This window comes from Parasteatoda tepidariorum, chromosome 7 (assembly GCF_982258835.1).
Source record: "Parasteatoda tepidariorum strain Cologne lab strain chromosome 7, Ptep-v5.0, whole genome shotgun sequence".
NCBI lineage: Eukaryota > Metazoa > Arthropoda > Arachnida > Araneae > Theridiidae > Parasteatoda > Parasteatoda tepidariorum.
The window spans coordinates 22,883,278-22,903,341 of record NC_141761.1 but is presented as its reverse complement, the minus strand read 5'-3'; the positions used below and the strand labels follow the sequence as shown (position 1 = coordinate 22,903,341).

The window sequence follows — 20,064 nt, the reverse complement described above, 5'->3', positions numbered from 1 at the left end:
AAAGTAATACTAAAAAGCTGTTCAATATGTTATGCTTTATGAATAATCAATTTCTAAATACCTTTATCACTAAATACATTATTCCGAAAAACAATTTAGCTCAGAACACTTGAATAAACTAAACATCTTACCAAAAATGGAAATAATTAAAGGCACATACAGCAATATATTTTTTTTTCTATAATAAAATTCAAGAAACTTTACATTAATATGCTACTAATGTAAAATTGCAACATAAATCATTCCACTGCTCAATTAGAGTGAAAAAAAAAAGATTTTTCCAAATGCTCATAATGTTATGCATGTATACATAAGAAACTTTTAGAAAGCCATATTGTGCAAAGGGGGAAAAATCGTGAATTTTTTTTTCAATGGCAAAAAATAAAAAAAAATCAAATTTTTACAACTGAGAGCAAAATTGTAGTTTTTGTCAATATTTTAGCAAAAATAGTCTACACATTAGCATTTTCCTTAAAATAGTTGTTTTAGTTGCCAATGGCAGCCCTCACAATACAGGATACAAGGTATGATGCAAAAGCATGAATGAGATTGCGTTGAATGCATGCAAAGCAATGCACGTTAAATACAAAAATAATTTACTTATTTTATCAAAGCATACAATTCAACTATTTCCATTATAACTCTTTTATAATTATAGACATTTAGATGGAAGGGAACATAAATTAAAAAATTACTAAAAACACTTTATATAATATAGCTTCAATTTTCACACTTTTCTTTTACATTTTAAAAAATAATTTAATAACCTAATTATGAGCGTCTACCATCATAATATAGGCAAGCTTGTTAAATTGATTTCAAACAGATAAAGCATAAAACACAGCCGTTATTGTCGTAAAACAAATCGAAAACCTGGTAAGCAGAAAGAGCATCATTTGCAAAAGAATATGACACCTATTTATAAAAAAACCTTTATTATGGAATGACAACAAAAGAAAAAAAAAAAGGATCTTAATGCAAAGATCTCTTGTTTATGAAGAAACTAAGTTTGTTCTTTTAATGGAAAGGAAACATTTTATTTATATAAAAGAATTTCAGTTAAAATAAATTGCAAAAACATCGTCCAGTGTTTCACTTCTTTTTTCGAGTTTTAGCTTCTTTAGCCTGAGATCTTTTTTGAAGAATTTCTAACATGGCAGGAGTAGGTATTATTCCAGGATCTAGTACGGGTGGTGTCTCACACTTCCTTTTTTCTTGTTTAGCTTTTGCACCTTTAGTATTCTCTTTATCAGACACAGTTTTAACTTTCTTTGCTGCAGGGACTTTCGTTTTCTAAAAAATAAAATTTAACTTAGAAAAATTACTTAACCTTAAGTTGGATGTTAATAGATATTTTCAATAGAGGTAAAATAAGGTTCACAGAACGATTTAAATTTTCAGTTTGCTTAATTTATAATTGGAATGCTTAATGTTATTTGGAAGAGGGTCACAGAAAAAATATTTTAAATGGTGAAATATTTGCCCATAGTGAAATAAACTTCTTTTTATATATATTTTAATAAATAAACAGCTACCTAGGTAACAAACTGTTAAATTAGAAGGAAAGGTAAGTTACTTTAAAACTAACATTTAAAAAAAAAATTTCCCAAGTGAGCTATGTAGAAAAAGCAAAATAACTTTCTCATGATCTTAGCATTTGTCAATTAATGAACATAAAGCATCATTTTGCTAGTTTTTATATATTTTGAAAAGAGCATAATAGAAAATCTATGCCACTTGCTTAATTTTTAATTACCAAAATTTTTCTGTTAATATTGTGCCGGTACATAGTTGAACACTAATAAATTTAAAATAAATCCAAGACAATATAATCATTACAAAATATTTTAGAGATATATCCATCAAATTTTTTTTTTTTTGTATGATTGGAAGTTTAAAAATCTTATCGTAAAATTAAATTATCTAAACATAAAATGCCCAAAAATATTAAAATATTTTCCAACAGTAGATATACCTTAGCAGGACTTTTGAAGTTTAAAACAGAACTTTTTTCACATCCAAGTTTTTTCAGTTCCTCCTTCAAAACTTTTCGGCATAATTCATAGCTTGGTTCATCTTCAAATTTCAGCTCTCCAACATAACTTAGAAGCTTTCTGATGACAACTATACAAAATAAAGTAAATACCTTTATATTTGTTTTTAACTAAAAACAAAACTAGGAATTTTTTTTTAGACATTTGTGGTTTTGTCTTTTATTTTTTTATGGGCAATATTTAAATTTAAGAGCTTTAATGCTCACAAGTTTGAAAACATACTTCAGTTATCTGAAGTACCACAAATGTGTGCAGTCAAACTGCTTTGACTATTGCCTATTAAGTCAATGTTTTTAACTACCTATTGTAATTAATAATTTATGAGAATAGTTTTAGTAATAATTTTACTAATCAATAATTTTAGTAATAGCAATATTTATTAAATTTTAATAATACTATGACTCTTTGTTTCCCAGTCAAATGCATACATAGAAATATTTTAATCCTACCAGTTAATGAGGGAAATGTCACAGTTCCTGCCATTTTCTAATACCTCGTAAAGTTAAGAATAGTGAGAAGAAATAATTTCGATGCACATATACTGATTTTAATGCTTATTAGAATTTCACAACAGAATTTTCAGATGACCATAAAAATATTACTACAGGTAGCATATTTACAAAATATTTTAAAATGATCTAATGCAGAGCTGTAAACATGTCACTAAGTTTTATGACTATGGGTTGGAATTGCAACTCATAACTGATTTTTCGTTGTCCCATTCCTTGCACATGTTTCATTGAATTTTTCAATTTAATAACGACTAATTGATGTAAGGCTGATTTAATAATGTTACAACATATAAAACAGTATTTATTTTTTACCAGGGCAATCCTCATCTTCAAATAATTCATCTAAACTGTCATCAATGTGCTTCATGAACCTAATAAAAAAATAAACACTATAGCAATGAAAGAAAAATAAAGGAGATACACCAATACTGAATTTTACATACTAAAGCAGATTATAAATTTTTGTATTAATAAAATTTACTTGCCCTGAGAAATTTCACAACAGAAAAGCAATTCACTTTACATAATTACGTTCAAGGACAGAAAATTAACTATGTACACGGTGTTTGAATGTAAACATATAAAGTGAGTGAAACAAGAGAAAACTTAAATCGTGGCAAAAACAAAATTGTATCAAGTATCGCCTAAAGATAAGGTTTAATCTTTATTCTCACTAGAAATATAATATTATTAATAAAATTGAGTATAATCAGATATTACACTTTTTAAAATGCCACATTTATACTTAAAAACAATGTTACATCCATGATAAATAAAATATTTATTTTAAGTCCTCAACCAAAATTGAAATACTTGCAAGTGTTGGATGCACTCATGCCCTAACATACATTTTAGCTAAAAATAAAATTTTATTATTAACCAATTTTTCAGGTTTATGAATTATTTTGAAAGGAAATATTTGATGAACTATTTGAAATTTGCACATGCACACAGTAGATAACACAGAAGTAATTCTTTAACCACACATTATATAATTTTGTATTCGTCCTTTTATAAGATAAAAGCTATGATGAAATAATTCATAATTCAGCGGATGCAGGAGCAACTGTATTAGTTTTATTTCTGTCTTAAAAAACATTTCTTTCATCGCAAAAATTAAAATAAAAAAAATTCTCAGAAATAGAATGCTATGTTAATTGTAATGCAAAACTGAAGTTCATTTGATTTCAAACAGCCAGAAAAAGTAGCAAAATACTTTACTTAGTTTTTATTTATTTTATTAATATGTGGACTTATTTTTTTTAAACACGCAGGTTGACAAGTTTACACAATGAATAACATTGAAAATCTTGCTACCACTTTTTATTTATCTTTTAAATTTCAAATAACATTAACAGTACACTGAACAGCAAGTTTACGCTATGAATTACTTAAAGGCAGCACAATTCCCAAGTGATACTTTAAGTAAATCTATTTCTACCAATGCCCAAAATAGGTGTCAAATGTTCAATAGTCTTTTTAGGCCCTCATCTTTAACTGTCAGAATTTCATGAAATTTGGTATCAGGGATTATTTTTGGATGCTAAAATTGAATGCAATAAAAAAAATGGTGTTTCTCCTGCAAAAGTGCATTTTTTCATCAAAATAAGCATATTCTGTCATGATTGCAGTTAAGTGTTAAGTTAACAATTTAAAATATTTCTTCGAGACCTTGCCCCATAGCATTTACAGAAGGAACAAACAAGTCAAAAGTTATAAGGGTGATCCATTTTTTTTTTTGTAACTGCACACCACAAATTTATGACTATTTTTTAAATATGCTATAAAGATAAGTAAAAAATTTTAAAAGATAATTACCTCTCTTTTTCTTGTTGAAGTTTCACATTGTTTGCTTTGTGGCATTCCCAAGGAAGTTCACCACAAAGCCACTGTAACATATTGTAACAAAGTAACTCTAGATCACTTCGTCTAGAAAAACCTACAGGAAGTACAAATAAAAGTTAAATCTAACTATTTTCAAATTTAATTTTGTATTCATTTTCATCAAATTGAATTACTAAATAAAACATTTTTTAAAAAAAAGTCCAACTACACTGGTTATCATAAATTAAGGAAAAATCACAAAAATAGCGATAACTCTTTCAAAAGTAAGCCAAACCGTGCAAAATTTGCATATGTTGTCCACTAAGAGTAGCTGAGTAAAATTGCAATATGCAAATTAGTGGCGCTGCACTCGGCTTACGTCATCTGCCTGGAGCATAAAAGTCCAAGTTTGAGAGAAAGCACACAAATTTTACTGTGATTGCGACATTGAAAATCTGAGATAGCCAATTCGTAATAATGACCTCTAGGCATCATTTGCCTGAAGAACTACGATGGAGAGCCATCGGGAGACTAGAGGCAGGGCAGAGTCAATCAGAAGTGGCCAGATGGCTAAATGTGAGTCCATCTGTGGTTCATAGACTTTGGAGGCAATTTCAAACCACAGATTCGGCATCTAGGAGGTTCAGTCAAGGACGGCCAACTGTTACGACCAGTGCCGATGACCGATATTTGACATTAAGTGCACGCAGGAATAGAACCGCTACTCCGACACATCTTAGATCCTCTCTTGCTGCAGCCACCGGAAGGTTGGTGTCAACGTCAACTGTGCGCAGAAGGCTCCACGAAGGTGGTCTGTATGCGAGACGACCAGCCATTTGCGTGCCGCTCACATCACGCCATAGGAGAGACCGTTTGCAGTGGGCCCGACAACATGTCCACTGGACGTCAGATCAATGGAGGCCTGTTCTCTTTACGGATGAGTCCAGGTTTAGTCTAGAAAGTGACAGTAGACGTTATTTGATATGGAGAGAACCTGGGACCCGTTATCATCCATCAAACATCCGTGAAAGAGATGCATACGGAAGAGGCAGTGTCTGTGTTTGGGGAGGCATATCCTTAGGAGGGCGCACATACCTCCATGTCTTTCCAAGGGGAACCGTGAATGCTCAGGTTTATCGAGACAACATCCTTGATGCTTATGTGCGCCCATATGCCGGGGCAATTGGTGATTGCTTCCTGTTACAGGACGATAATGCAAGACCACACAGAGCTCGCATTGTTGATGATTATCTTCAACAGGAAACAATTACTCGCATGGAGTGGCCAGCTCGATCCCCGGACTTGAATCCTATCGAGCACGTTTGGGATGCTCTAGGGAGGCGTGTATCTGCCATCAATCCGCCCCCTCAGACCCTTGCAACTGCTTTACAAGAGCAATGGCTCTCACTTCCTATTGAACTGATAGACCGCATAATTGAAAGCATCACACATCGCTGTTTGTGCTGTATTGCTTCTAGAGGCAATCATATTCCATATTAAAGGTACTTTTTCTATTGCAAACCGATACTTCCAATTTGTTTATTTTATACATGTGCTAATTTCTATACTACTATTAATGTCTGATAATTTCTTTTTATGTTGTTTAATACCTTACTATGTGTTGTATATTGTGGGTAAGTTTCATAAAATTCCATGTGTAATTTCTTGAGTTATCGCGATTTTTGTGAATTTTCCTTAATTTATGATAACCAGTGTATTTCCTTTTTTAACTCTTGCAATATCATAAATATCAAGACTCAGTCTCTTTTTCCCACATAATCTTTATTTATTCCAAAATTTTCCATACTATGGCATTTTTTTTACAAGATGACCTCTAAACAGTAGACATGCTGTTGGTTGGTATAAGACCTAGGTCTTTCTAAAGAACTGTAAGTGTGACAGAAGGCTGATTACAGCTTAGCAAAGGAACTGTATGAGTGCATGCAGGGAGAGAGTTGGTGTCAGGTAGAGAACAGCGGGCTCTGTCTCCTAGTAATTCACAATTTATTAGTAATATTTGGTTTATATTACTTTATAACAGGGTTTAAGCTGAGTCTAAAAATTCATTAGCAAAAAAGCTAAAATCTGAAAAAAAGTTTTAGCAAAATGCCATTAGGCTCATAAAATTACTTTATATCAAACAAGTACTGTAAGTTATCTGACAAAGAATAGCTTAATGTACAAGAATATCAAAAAGAATACCTATAACAAAAAAAAAACACATTTATTATTTATCAAAACATTTTGGTTTATAATTAACAATCTTCCTTTCTTTCATGTTTGCCCATTTTACAAATGCTTCTTGAAAGTTAAATGCACTTTCAGGGCCCTAAATATTAATCATTAACAAATATATATATCATATATTCTAGCCATTTTTGTTGATCGCTATGCTTCATCTCGTTTTTTTCGTGAACGCTAGCGTCATGGTTCTTCTTGCGAAAGATATTTAGATTTTTTCTCCTTCTTGTTTGATCAAGTTTTTTTCATGGATGTTAGCGTCATGATTTTTCGCGGAAGCCTTTTTTTTAATGGAATTTAGTAAAATCCTTTAGCAAAAATGCGAAAATGCTTCGTTGAATTTTAGCATTTTTGAGGGGTCTTTTCGCATTTTGCGAAAAAAGCTACCGTAGCGGAAACCCTGCTTTATAAATATCTTGTGAATTCCATAATGCATACAAATTTTTTAATTTTGAACTAGGTAATAAAAAGGCATGTGAACGACTGTGTTGAAGCTGAAACAGCTTCAGATCAATGGGTATCAGCTGGTCTAGAAAGTAAAAGTGGCTAGAACACAACACTGACCATGTTATCACTGTCCTATCATTGGTCATGAAACCATAAGCCTTACTCTCCATGACCCTCAGCACACAATGGGCATTTGCAAAAGTAATTTGTTTATAGTGGTATTTTCTCCCACTCAGCTTGGAGAAGATACGTAAATTCTCTTATTGATTTTCGACGACCAACTCCTACTAGAGATTTTCTATAGGACTCAAAGAAGGCTAGTTTTTTCAGTGCACTTCGTTGTCTAACCTGTAAAATTGCTACAGCGTAAGAAGCATATTATTTTCAAGAACAGTGGAGTAAGAATCGACGATGACAATGAATTGGGATCAAGGAACCCAGTCCATACCACAAGAAACATCCTTACACCATTATTCCAAAACTACCAAACTTTATGGTAGATGAACAGTGCATTTTGGCATAAGGACCCAGAAACTGCCTTCTGACTGAACCTTGATTCATCACTCCAGAAAATCAGTTTTTACTCATCTATTCTGTTTTCAATGGACCTTTTTCCCCAACAGTCAATAAATTGCAGAGTGATTTACACAGAGGCTGAACTCATAAAACAAAGCTCTTCCAGAAAGAAATATTTATTCCGACGATTGTGAAGCGTGAAATAAAAATTCTATTCAGCATCCTGCATAAGTTATTGTACAAGCAGGTGAAAAGCTGAATAGTAATTGGCCTCTCCAGCTAGAAAAAAAAATAGTTTGTTACCACTTCTGATGAACTCATAACTTTCATAGATCTAGCTGATTTGACGCGATTATCGATCATATTTCTAACAATCTACAGTCCACTTTTGACAAACCTTACACCTCCTCAACTAAGCAGTGAAGTTGGATTTTGTAAATCAAAGGTTTATGGTTGGCATCATGACCATGGAAATCAAGCAAATGTGCTTTGTTATGAACTACATTTATCAAAACAACAGCTCTGGAAAAATGTTGGGAACTCCTGTAGTATGTGGGCATCGGTTTAATACGGTTTTAATGAATTTCTTCAGACAGTATTCGTTGCTCTCTCAAGCAGGCAGTTTTGTGTATATGCTGAGTCAAAGCACATTCTGATGTTCACCACTCACCTTCCACTTATTAAACACAATAGCCTTATTTTGTAATGTTTAACTCACTAGATATGCCGTTTAAGGATGGCCATTTCTACGATTCCTCCAAGTCAGACAGCTCTGAATTTTGTGGCATCTTGCATGCGACTTAATGTCATTGCTATTTCCTATACCATATTAAGTACATAGATCAGAACCACATATATCTTTTTTGCTCATTAAATGTTGTTAAAAAAAACTATTGCTTGCTTACACTGATAGTAAGTACCGCTTATTTCTGTGCCGTTACAAGACGGAGCAGAAGCATGACGTGACTGATGCTTGCCAAGAGCTAGAAGCACAATGTTTAAAAGGAGCGTTCTCATTGTTTTTTTTCCAACTGTACATATATATAGAAAAAAAGAAAAAGCATCATTCAAACATTTATCAATAAATGGTAATCTATTCCACTAACAATTATCTTTAGATAATTGATAGTAGATGGTGGATAAGAGATTCAACAAATGAACATTTTAAGCAATTATTCCTCTGTCAGTAAGCAACACATAAAAAGAGGGAGGTTTAGACATTTTGAAATACAAAAGTATAAACTAATACTAACACCCTCTATGAGCATCTCTGCTAGTAAATTCTGGAGTTCCATTGTGAGCCTTTTTAGGATCAGGCTCTTCTTTTTTATGAGATCCATCTCGCATATATTTACAAGCTAAACCCATATCAACCAAATAAACCTAAAAAAGAAACACAAATTGCATCTACAATTAATACTTTAAATGATTCATACATTTAAATTAATCATTGACTACGTTAAAAGCAGAGATTGAAAGGAAGCAGAAGAGAAGCAACTCATAGAAAAATGTATCTAAATATTAGATTTTTCTAATACAAAATTCTATCAGTTACATAAGTTATGCATATGATTTCATTTAAAATATGTAATAAATAAAGAAATTTGCTACATTCAGCCTAGTTAAGAAGTAATTGTTAAGAGAATTTAATCGTTTTAATGTTTTTATTTACAATTTTAAGTTGTACTTTTTTTTATGTAATATATAGAAATAAAAATTTGACTGTTCTAAAATTTGTAAGTTATTGGGAATAAAATGTCCCCCACAACAACTTCCAAAGCGTGATCAATTTTCAGGATTAAAATTGCACAGGAACCTACATGTGAAAATGTCTTTGCATGATCTGTTCAGAAGCACACAAAGAAACAGTTCATAATAGGGGAGCTACTCTAGCAGTGTATAACATTTTCAGGCACGGGTTCCTACGCAATTTTAATCCGGATGATGTGCCCTAGCTCCCCAAGAAGTTTGTCGCAACATTTATGTGGCTCCCTGTTATATATAACACAAGTAAAATTTTACATTTTGGCAAAAAATGGACTAAAAATATAGTTTTAAAAAGAAAAACTGTAGCTCAGCGAGAGAAATCTATTGAAAATGTGAAACCCGCGCTATTAAAATATCCAAGATCTGTTAAACAGGTCATGTGACAGAAATACATATATATTCCATGGTGAAACTAAGGATTGTAGCATTTAAATAAATTGTAATTAAATAAGTTTACATTTTCACATTTTGATACATCTCTCACAATCAATGAAACTAGAACTAATTAGGAGAACTAATTTGTTTAATCTGTTAAAATAAGGACCTGATTTTTTTTTAAACAAAAATTTACAAAAAACAGTAGTAAGTACATATTTTGTGTAAAATGTCCCTATTTGTGAAAAATCAGTTAATAACTTTGTGCATAATAAATAAAATATTTCGTAAGAAGTAATAAATATAAAATAAAGATACCTACTTGATTTTCAGTTTTCTTATTAGGACCCAGCAATAAGTTTGCAGGCTTCACATCCCCATGAATATAACCATTACTGTGGATGTATTCTAAAACATTTATCTGTAAATTAATAAATAAATGCATTTAAAAAACTTATAAAAACACACACAAAAAAAAAAAAGGAAAAGAAAACTAAAAATGAACTTACCACAGATAAAGCAATGTTGTAAACTGTTTCAGGAGGAAATTTACGATTATTTTCTTCTAATAATTTTTGTAGGTCTTTTCCAAATTTTTCTAACACCATAAAACGATACTTGGATCCTTTATACTCAAAAGAACCAAATCCATGACAAGGTGAAAGACCCAAATAAGGAAGCTTTTTTTGTTTTATCCACTCTTCAACTGTTTAAGCAACATAATATGTAATTAGAAATATATTATAATTATATATATATAATATAATTAAATAAATAAATATATATATAATTAGAAAATACAGATATTTAGTATTAGATATTTAGATGTATACAGATATTTAGTATTAAACTTAGATATTTAGTGTCATTTTAAATATGTGAAAATTTTTTAAATCAGAGGGAGATTTATTAATATCTTTCAAACTTTAGGAGAAAAAATTTCCGATAAGGAGCGAAATCATATTTTACAACAAAAAATAAGCACCTTTTAAGCACTTGAATATCCAGGGGTGATAGTGACACTAAGTGAAAAACCTTGAAAATTTCATGTACAAAAAATCAATATCATATCAATTTATATACCATACATGTTTTGTATTTAACAGAATATTTTGAAATAAGATTTATAATTAAATTACCAACCAATGAAGAATACCTCACCTATACAGTAACTTATTTAAGAAAAATCTTATTAGTTATTGCTATAATTTACCATGTGATTTTGAAAATCCAGAATTTTTGTTACGATATGCAAATTTCAAATTGCCCATTTAAAATCTAAGCTACATTTAGATAGTTTTTTTAGTATTTTTAACTACTTATTTGCATGTGGTTTATAAATTTCCGATACATTTATTATGAATCTTGCGTCATAAATCGCACATTTAAGTGATCACATTTTGCCGGACTTAGTTTGTGAGGATTACATTGTAAATACACATTTTTCAATAACTTTTTCAGCAGTTTCTGAGATGCATTCTTAATTAGTTTGAAAAATTCCAATTTTATTATGACAAGCGAATTTTAAATTAAGCACTACAATAATTACTTATTGCCACACTTTACTTTTGCTAAGTTCATTGTAAATTTAATCTTTTGTGTTGCAATTATTGCAATGTTTTTCTTCGCAATTTTTACGATCTCCTTACTTTAACTACAATGTTAATACAACACGAGAGTTTCTAATCCCGAATTTAAATAGTCACTATTTGATACAATTTATTTGAGCATATTTCATCATAAATATAGTTATTATATAAAGTTACTTCTCCGTTGCGGTAGTTGGCACCATGCATTTGCATGTGGTATTTAGAATTCAGATACTTCAATACAATGTTATTTCAACCTGAAAAATTCAAAAACTTGAGTTTTTAAACTGCTTACTGTTGGTAATTTATTTTGCTTAAATTTTTTTTTCAAGTTGAGGGGATTCTTTCTTAAAACCTCTTTTAATTCAAGAAATATAGAAATATTTGAAAATAATACTAAATAAGTATTGAATTCTATTTTGCACAATGGATTTGTTTCAATTTATATGTATTATGTAAAAACAAAATACTTAAACAATATGAAATAGTACAATAAGTTTCACAGGGGCTCTAGCACAATTTCAAAATAATTAAAAAGGTTGTTGTGTAACAAAGATATATTGGAAGATTTATTACCTGTGGCAAATGTAATTTATACAATTGCTGATGAAATATTCAACATCTTAAAGGAGTTAAAGACTATTCATAAAGTTAACACGACAAAATGTATTGACATAGGCACAGATGGAGATGGATTAATGAGGGGGCACATTTCAGAATTCAGAGCTTGAGTTCAAGAAATTTTACAGCTTAGCTACACGGAATCCTTGCTGTTTACATAGATAAGCCCTGGTAAAAACAGACTCTAAGTGAACATCTCATTAAAAGTAAACGCATCATTAGAAGAACAACAGCTAATGCAAATTTTCACAGATAGAGCCTTGAAATTTGTTTACAAGAATGAGTCTCTTCCAAATTTTTGAAGTCACTTACAGGAAATTTTTTTCAGAGTTACCCATGAAAGCCCTGATGTCTTTCCAAACAACTCATTCATGTGAAAGAACATTTTTAGCTCTTCTTTATCTTGCCTTTAATTAGAGCTCTATCTTGCTTTTAATTGTTTACTGTTTTCTTAAAAGAAAAAAAAGTTCACAAGTCTGCATGCAGCAGAGTCAGTCTTAGGATAATTTGAGGAATCTTTAAACCACTCAGCCATGCGATGGGAGAAAGAGATGAGTAATATAGAGTTTGAAAGAATTACACTTACTACGAGCAGGCTTTCCAATGTTTTGATAGCAATGCATTTCAGCAAAAAGTGGCCCATTAGCATGATATTCCTTTAAAAATAAATGTTATTATAAACTTATACATATTATTATAAAGTATATAAATCATATAAAACAAAGATTCACAATGATTTTTCATCTCTTTATAGACTTGAACACACCTGTAGTAACAAGATAGAACAAGCAGGGATAGGAACTTGCAATTCTATGTTTATTGCTGATTAAGAAAATATTTGTTTCAAATTTCATTTAAAGTTAATTTAAACTTTCTGCAGCATTAAATTTGGCATGTGTGTCATATTACAGCCATCCTTAAATTAGAATACAGATTAACAATTGAACTGAATATTGAAACATGGAAAATGTAACAGTGATAGAAATTAAAACTCTGATAGAAAATTCTGATGCATATAAAAATGATTCCACGTTTGTCTTAGTAATGTTAGATTATATTACTAATGAAAGAAAATTGAAGAATTAAAATAAAAACAGTTAGAGTTAGTGTCCCAGCTTAGTGTAGGACTTGAACTAATTGTGAAAAAAGATTTAGAAAGTTTAATATGTGGTGTGAAACATTAACATTACCTGTTTCCATCAAATCTGAAAATTTTATATTATTTTCCAAATCCCTAGAAAGATCTTTTAAGGCCAAAAATGTGACTGATAATTTAAAGTCAGAATTATTAATTCGTCTACTCGAAGAAAAAGCCAATAATGCTCCACTGAAGAAGAATTGAAAGATTACGTAACATTGAAAGATTTAACTCAAAGAGCTACTAAATTTCGCCCTGCTCATAAAAATTAAGACGAAAATTCCATTCAATTTACCACAAGACTTTGATCTATTTTTGAATATTACTTACACTTGAGAGAGAAAATTGAATATAAAAAAAGGGATTTTGCGATTAGGTAAGTTCGCATATCATAATAAAAACATAGCTTAAGTATATATTAGGATTTAAGTAACCACTTTGAAATTAATAGTTATGAATAGAAAAAAAGATTTAAATTTTATTATTTTTTTGGAATGTCATATGGATTTAAGATAAAATCGGCAAAAATAAAGCAGATAGAAAAGTGACTACTCAAATTTGAAATTCGTGTATCATGTTAAAAATATAGGGATTTCAAAACAATGAATTATGTAGCAATAACTGTTTTAAAAAACGTTTGAGAAACTACATAAGACAATAACTGCAAAGTGATCGCATCAAAAAGTGAAGACTCAAATATGCAATTCAAAATTTTAAACACATATTTTAAAAAATAATAATTTTATAGTGTTTGGAAGCTTACGCAAGCGGCACATCAATACATAGCAGACAGCAGCTTGTGCATCTCAACCTTACCGGATACTTTTAGCTCTTGATATTATTGCTATTGTAGGTAACTGCTTTCAAATCAAACCTGAGATATATATCCGTTTGATGTCTGAATTATTAGTCTAATTTAAATTTTTTTTACTATTCATTTGATTTTGTCTAAACAAAATTCATGGCAATGATGCAAAACACAGGAAAAATCTTGCACTTTATCAGATTAACAAATTCAGTAAAGATTCATGATGAGTGCATCACAAATTGTAATGGGTATAATATAAAGTCAACGTTCTAACAAGAACACCTGATATTTGATCTAATAACTATCTAATTATAGATGACTTAGATGAAAGCTCTTGATGAAAAATTTGCTGAAAGTATCCTGAATGCAATAATTGAAATGAATTAAATAAGGTTATACAAGAAGAAAAAAGGCACATTTAATTCATTTTCATAAAGATACTGTTAAGCTTTGAAAAAGCAAAAAAGAAAGCCCATGAAATAGTACAAATTATTAAATTTTGCTGGTAGAACTATTATAAATTATGGTGGTAACAATGCTAAATAATAAACAATCTAAAGTTAAGGGTAGTGACATAGCATCAGGTTCTAGCATTTTGAAAACAATATAAACAACCACATAATATAATACAAATGACGAAAAAGAATGCTTTGAACTAATACTCACTATTTTAATAACATAATTCATTTCCTTGGGCTTTTCTTTAGATGAGGCTATAATAATAAAGATAAATCAATTCTTCAGTTATAGAGAAATTCAAACTTCAAATCATAACTATAGACTTAATTTAAAAGAACTTAAAGAGCATTCTCTCTTTTATTCCATACAGTGAGAAAAAAAAGAGAGATAACTTTTGATTCAATGATTAGTTGGTTCTTAAATTTTTTTTTATTTGTATTTAGATTTTTTTCCACCTCTTTAAAGAAATAAAAAGAGAGAATAATTTTAATATAAAAATTTGCTTTATTTACTTTAAAATCTTATAAATACAAAATTTTGTCCAAGAGTTCAATTTCACCAATGAAAAAAACTATCCTATAGCAGTAGTTGTTACAGCTATTTTTTTTTTTAAATGTGAATATTAATTAGTCTTGAAATGTAGTCAATAATTTTTACTACTTAAAAATAGTTTAGAATAATAATTGGTTTATTTAAACATGGTGAATTATTGAAGAAAAACTTTTAATTATGTTTAGAAGATTTAATTTATTATTACAAATATTTTTTTTAAACTAATTTTTTCTTTTCAACATTCTACTTTTTAGGCCTCATTCTGCTTTTCTAACAGTGAATAAAGAAATGCTAAAAAATTATCAAATACTTGTAGTTTCATTAAGTATCTAAACCTCTTTAATCTTTTCCTGGACATAGAGAGTTATGTTCCTCAGACTGACTTCAATAAGCTTTACATCAATGAGGAAAATTAGCTGCATTTGAAACTTGTTCTTTTAAATTAATATTAAAAGTAATCATGAGGAATATTTAAAAACTAGTGTTTTTTTTGCATCATGCTACTCAAAAATTCATTTTTTCCAAAAAGGTAGTAGCACATTACAATACAAAGAAAGTACCTACCAATGACAATAGTTTCGTTACATGCAGCACACTCTGACAAATATATGTTATACATAAATACCATTCTTAAGCACTTACCAAAGTATACAGTCCCAAAACCTCCAGATCCAATTTGTGTGCCGATAAGCCAGCTCTTTTTAGTGGTATCAGATATTTCATATCCTTCTGGTATAGGCTCAGGCAACTGATATCCTTTTGCGGCAGTTTTCTTACGAGCTCCACCTAAATTTATTAAAATATCAATCAAAATTAAGATATTAATAAGACTTAAAAATATAACATATTGACAGATATTTATTAAAAATTACGTGTACTTAGTATTATTAATTTAGTACTTCATTCTATTAAGTACCAGGGGTCTGTTTTTGTAAAATTGTGAAAAAATTACTCGTAATTTGTGAATATAAAATAAACGCTAAGTCACATTCCTTCAACCAGGGTTTGCTTTTATGAATTTGTGCAAATAGGGTCCGTTATTGCAAAAAAACTTTTTCAAGGAGTTTTTAAATTGTAAAGACATACAAGATTATGCTCAACACTTCAAAATTATAATTTAAAAAAAAAAAAAAAAAAAATTTAAAAAATAAACTGCAATTGCAGCTACTAAATTAGCGATGCAACATATAAATATTTGGTACAGTAGGGAACTGATTATCCGGAACGATCGGGACCATTGCTATTCCGGATAACTGATTTTTCCGGTTTTCTGAATCGCTACAAAAAGCAATTTTTTTTTAATTGTTAAACCCAACTAAAAATATTTTTTAGGAAATAATCTTAAAAAAAAGAAAAAACGGTGAAGTAATACGCTAATGATTATTTCCAAAATGATGGTAAGGTAAACATCTTTCAAAAAAGAAAGAAAAATCTTATGAGGAATTTTTTTTTTTTTTTTTAAATGGCGGGAAAATTTATCGAATTTCGTTTCGGTTTTTTGGTTTTCTGATTTCCAGATAACGGTTTCTGTACTATATTTAACATATACTGCTGAATGCAGAATATTCATTTTGGACGAATAAAGGAAGAAGCATCTGCCGAAGACAAAATTTAGTTTGCTTACACCTGTCTTTCTCTCTCCCACCCCCTCCTGGGAAGGGTTTATTCGATTAACAAAATAATGAAGATAAATTATTTTGTAAAGGGTCTGTTTTTAAGTTAAAATATTTTGTGAAGGGTCTGTGCGAATCAGTCACGTCATGCTTCTGCTCCGTCTTGTAACGGCACAGAAATAAGCGGTACTTACTAACAGTGTAAGCAAACAATAGTTTTTTTTAACAACATTTAATGAGCAAAAAAGATATATGTGGTTCTGATTTATGTACTTAATATGGTATTGGACCCAAATTCCTTCTAAACAGACCCCTGAGTACTAATTAAATATTTATTAATATTAAGCTAAATAAAAAAAAAAGAAAGATTGCAAGCACTTTTCGTCATATACAATTACGACTTAGCAATATACATTGTTACACAGATAGTATTCTTTGTTTCTTCTAAAGCATAACTATGATTTAAGCTGCTGATATGAAAACAAAGATTTCACATGTCGGAACTCTGTTTTATGCTAACACTGTCATCTTGATAACAAAAGCTGTGGCTTCCTCTGACTCTCAATGAAAAAAATTATATCAAGAAAATTTTTTTATTATTACCAACTTTAAAAAAAAAAAAAAATCATTTCATTTCAATATTCTGAATTCATATAATGTACTACTTCTGTTTCACACCATTATTAAAAAAAAACTTATCAATACACATAAATATAAAAATTGGTTCGATTTCTATTATTTTTAAACTAATAATCTTTTTCCTTAGTAATTGAAACAAAACCAGTGTTTGTTTATTTGGAATTTGGCTATAGATCAATTTACCTTCTAATTTTAAACTAAAAAAATTAAGATATTAGAAAGTAGGGTTTTTCTTTTAATAATACTTCATACTTGGCTTAAGAAAATATTAGGAAATATTTTGGAACATTATACATATACCAGACTTTAAGAAAGGAGCAATAATCAAAATAAGCCACTCTAATTCAAGTTTTATTAACTACTCAAGCATAATAAAAACATTTTAATGCCAAGATTAATAAAATATACTATTTTCTATTTCAGAATAGTTTCAAATTCAGAATTTCATTATTTTAAAATCAGAACAGATTTAAATATAATTTAATTAATGTAGCACTGCACAAATGTTTGAGATCAATATTTCTCATTAATATTTATTTTCATTAATTAATGGTATGTGTTGATTTTGCAATAAACGAAATGAAATTAGAAAAATGCTTTCACTGCAAGGATTTGAAGAGAGTAAAATGAATGTGATTAAGATTTTAATATTTGCAGGTGTATCAAGCTGTTATAAATCTTTTAGTGAATGCGAGATCAAGAAAAAACTGCTACTGATTGTCTTAATTTTTGTAGAGCAGTTGGAAATGATGCATGTGTGATGAAGAGTGAAATAATTCGAGGTCCTGGTATCGATGTGGAAATTGATGAAAGCAAGTTTGGTAATTGAAAGTATAATTATGATAGAAGAGTAAATGGTAGACAGTTGTTCGATGGTTATAGAAAAAGTGAGGGTTAAATAATTTTTTCCCCTCAAAGATAGTAAAAAAGAGACTTTGCTTGAAGTTATTACCTAAAAAATATTGCCTGGGACAACTATCAACTAAGATAGCTGGAAATCCTATATTAGTCTGAAATATGAAGATTTCCTACAATCTGTCAAGCAATTTATTAAATTTTATTAATTCCAAAACTGGTGAGCCTACAAATAAAATTGAGAGCATGCATAGTCAGATAAAGCAAAAATCTTGCTACCAAAATGTTTGTTTCTTATTTTGCTGAATTTCTATGAAAACATAGCTATTGGGATCAGAGGGTAGCTCATTCACTTCATGATTTTATGCAATGCATATAAGATTTGCACAAGCCACACTCCTTTCATGATGCCGAAAAACCAATACTAATTAAGTTTACAGATAAGAGCTATTTTCGTTGCTATGAAAAGCTTTGAGATTATAATTGTGTTTTATGCAGATGCAGGGTGGGTAGCCAAATTTTTAAACAAAAAATAAGCACCTTTTAAGCACTCTAGAAATATTTTTAGAAACTATATACATAAATAAAATGCAAACTAATTTTCAAAGACTTTACATGATCATGATAAAACAACTAGTTTCTGACGATCCTGAGAGATTTTTCGGTTCAATTTCAGAGGGGTGAAAACAAACCCTGAAATTGAGAAAATAGCCTGCAAAATTCAGCAGAGTTGCAGATGAGAATCTCATCGAGCTTAGCTTAATAGACGCACATGCAGACTCACAAGTATTTCATCAAGTATGTAAAATGATTGGTGCTTTGATAAGCTATGGACCGACGACAGGCCGAAATGAATTGTGAAAACGTTGAATAATACAATGTGAAAAGCACGCTTTTGCATAAAACGTGGCGAAAATAGACACGGAAAAGAAAAAATCTCATTTTCGAAAAGGGAAAATTAGGCATTTTGTAAAACAACCTACTGAAAAAAAAGCACCTTTAAGGGCTTTTAAAAAACGAAAATTGGAAACAAGCACCTTTAAGCACTTTTTAAAAATGCTATGCACTATGAGATGTTAAATGTCCTAAATACCTATTGCTTGTTAACATAAAACATTTTAAAGTGTTACAGTTGTTCTAAAAATGTTTGTAAAAAATAAGACAAAAATCGACTACTTTTTGAGGCCAACTTCAGCATGAAAAAAATAGCCAAAGAGTAGAAAAGTAAATTACTACAAAAAAAAAAAATGACTTATGAATCAATAACCACAAATTTCTCATAGAATTAAAAGCAACAATCATATTGAAGTTTGCACAGTTAAATTCTATACTCCAATTTCTAAAGCAATTTAAAAATACAGGTAAAATGTTGGAAAAATTGTAAGCAGGAGTTTAAAAAATCTCAAAAGGAACACGCTCATTTTTAATAGCATTAATGGAATTTAATTTACGGCACAGTGTTTGATAAAGTTGTCATGGAGGCACTACAACTAATTGAAAGCAAGAATTTCTAGAACGAGAGGAATACAAAAAAATGCAAATCATATCTACTTTATTTAAGATACAAAACTATATTTGAAAGATGTAGAAAACAAGGAAATAAAAAAACTACAATCGTACTAATGATAGAAGGAATGCTTAAGCAAAATAAAAAAAAATTCTAAATATAAAAATTAAATATTATTAAGCAGAAAAATATGAACACAACACTCAAATACAAAGCGAAAGAAACTTTTCGTTTAGAGATATAGCTAAAAATAAAATAATACCTCTTCCTGCCATAAAGAATATATATATTAAAACTGTTTATGCTAAAAACGCGAAAGTTATATATACATAATTTTGTACCACATATGACTACAATTAGCAATGTAAACGAAGTTACAAAGAAAACTACTTTTTCCGCACTTTTGAATTAAAAGAAATTGCCATTAGTAAAATGAAACTTCTAATCAATACTGTGAGATCAGCTTACAGCTTTCAAAGAAATATTAGCTTCTCGATACTTTTTACTGACACGATCAAATCCCGTTTGGTACATTTATTTACGTCGC

General features: G+C 29.7%; 1 protein-coding gene across 1 annotated transcript; it reads right to left on the bottom strand.

Moving 5' to 3' along the window:
- Nucleotides 1-923: 923 nt before the first annotated feature.
- LOC107450944 (serine/threonine-protein kinase VRK1) lies at nucleotides 924-20,039 on the bottom strand. The gene is made up of 11 exons (XM_043046624.3): nucleotides 19,780-20,039; nucleotides 15,546-15,689; nucleotides 14,559-14,605; nucleotides 12,533-12,602; nucleotides 10,246-10,442; nucleotides 10,059-10,157; nucleotides 8,848-8,977; nucleotides 4,385-4,505; nucleotides 2,879-2,937; nucleotides 1,976-2,124; nucleotides 924-1,293 (listed from the first exon to the last, which is right to left on the bottom strand). Exons 1-11 carry the CDS (start codon nucleotides 19,790-19,792, stop codon nucleotides 1,093-1,095), a joined length of 1,230 nt encoding a protein of 409 aa, XP_042902558.2. The 5' UTR covers nucleotides 19,793-20,039; the 3' UTR covers nucleotides 924-1,092.
- Nucleotides 20,040-20,064: the final 25 nt, after the last annotated feature.

Excerpts from the sequence above, each read along its gene's own strand:
- LOC107450944 (XM_043046624.3), bottom strand. Across the intron at positions 14,606-15,545 it reads TTTTGGGACTGTATACTTTG|CCTCATCTAAAGAAAAGCCC; the intron begins GTAAGTGCTTAA and ends TTATTATTATAG. Across the intron at positions 2,938-4,384 it reads CTTCAACAAGAAAAAGAGAG|GTTCATGAAGCACATTGATG; the intron begins GTAATTATCTTT and ends TTTTTTTATTAG.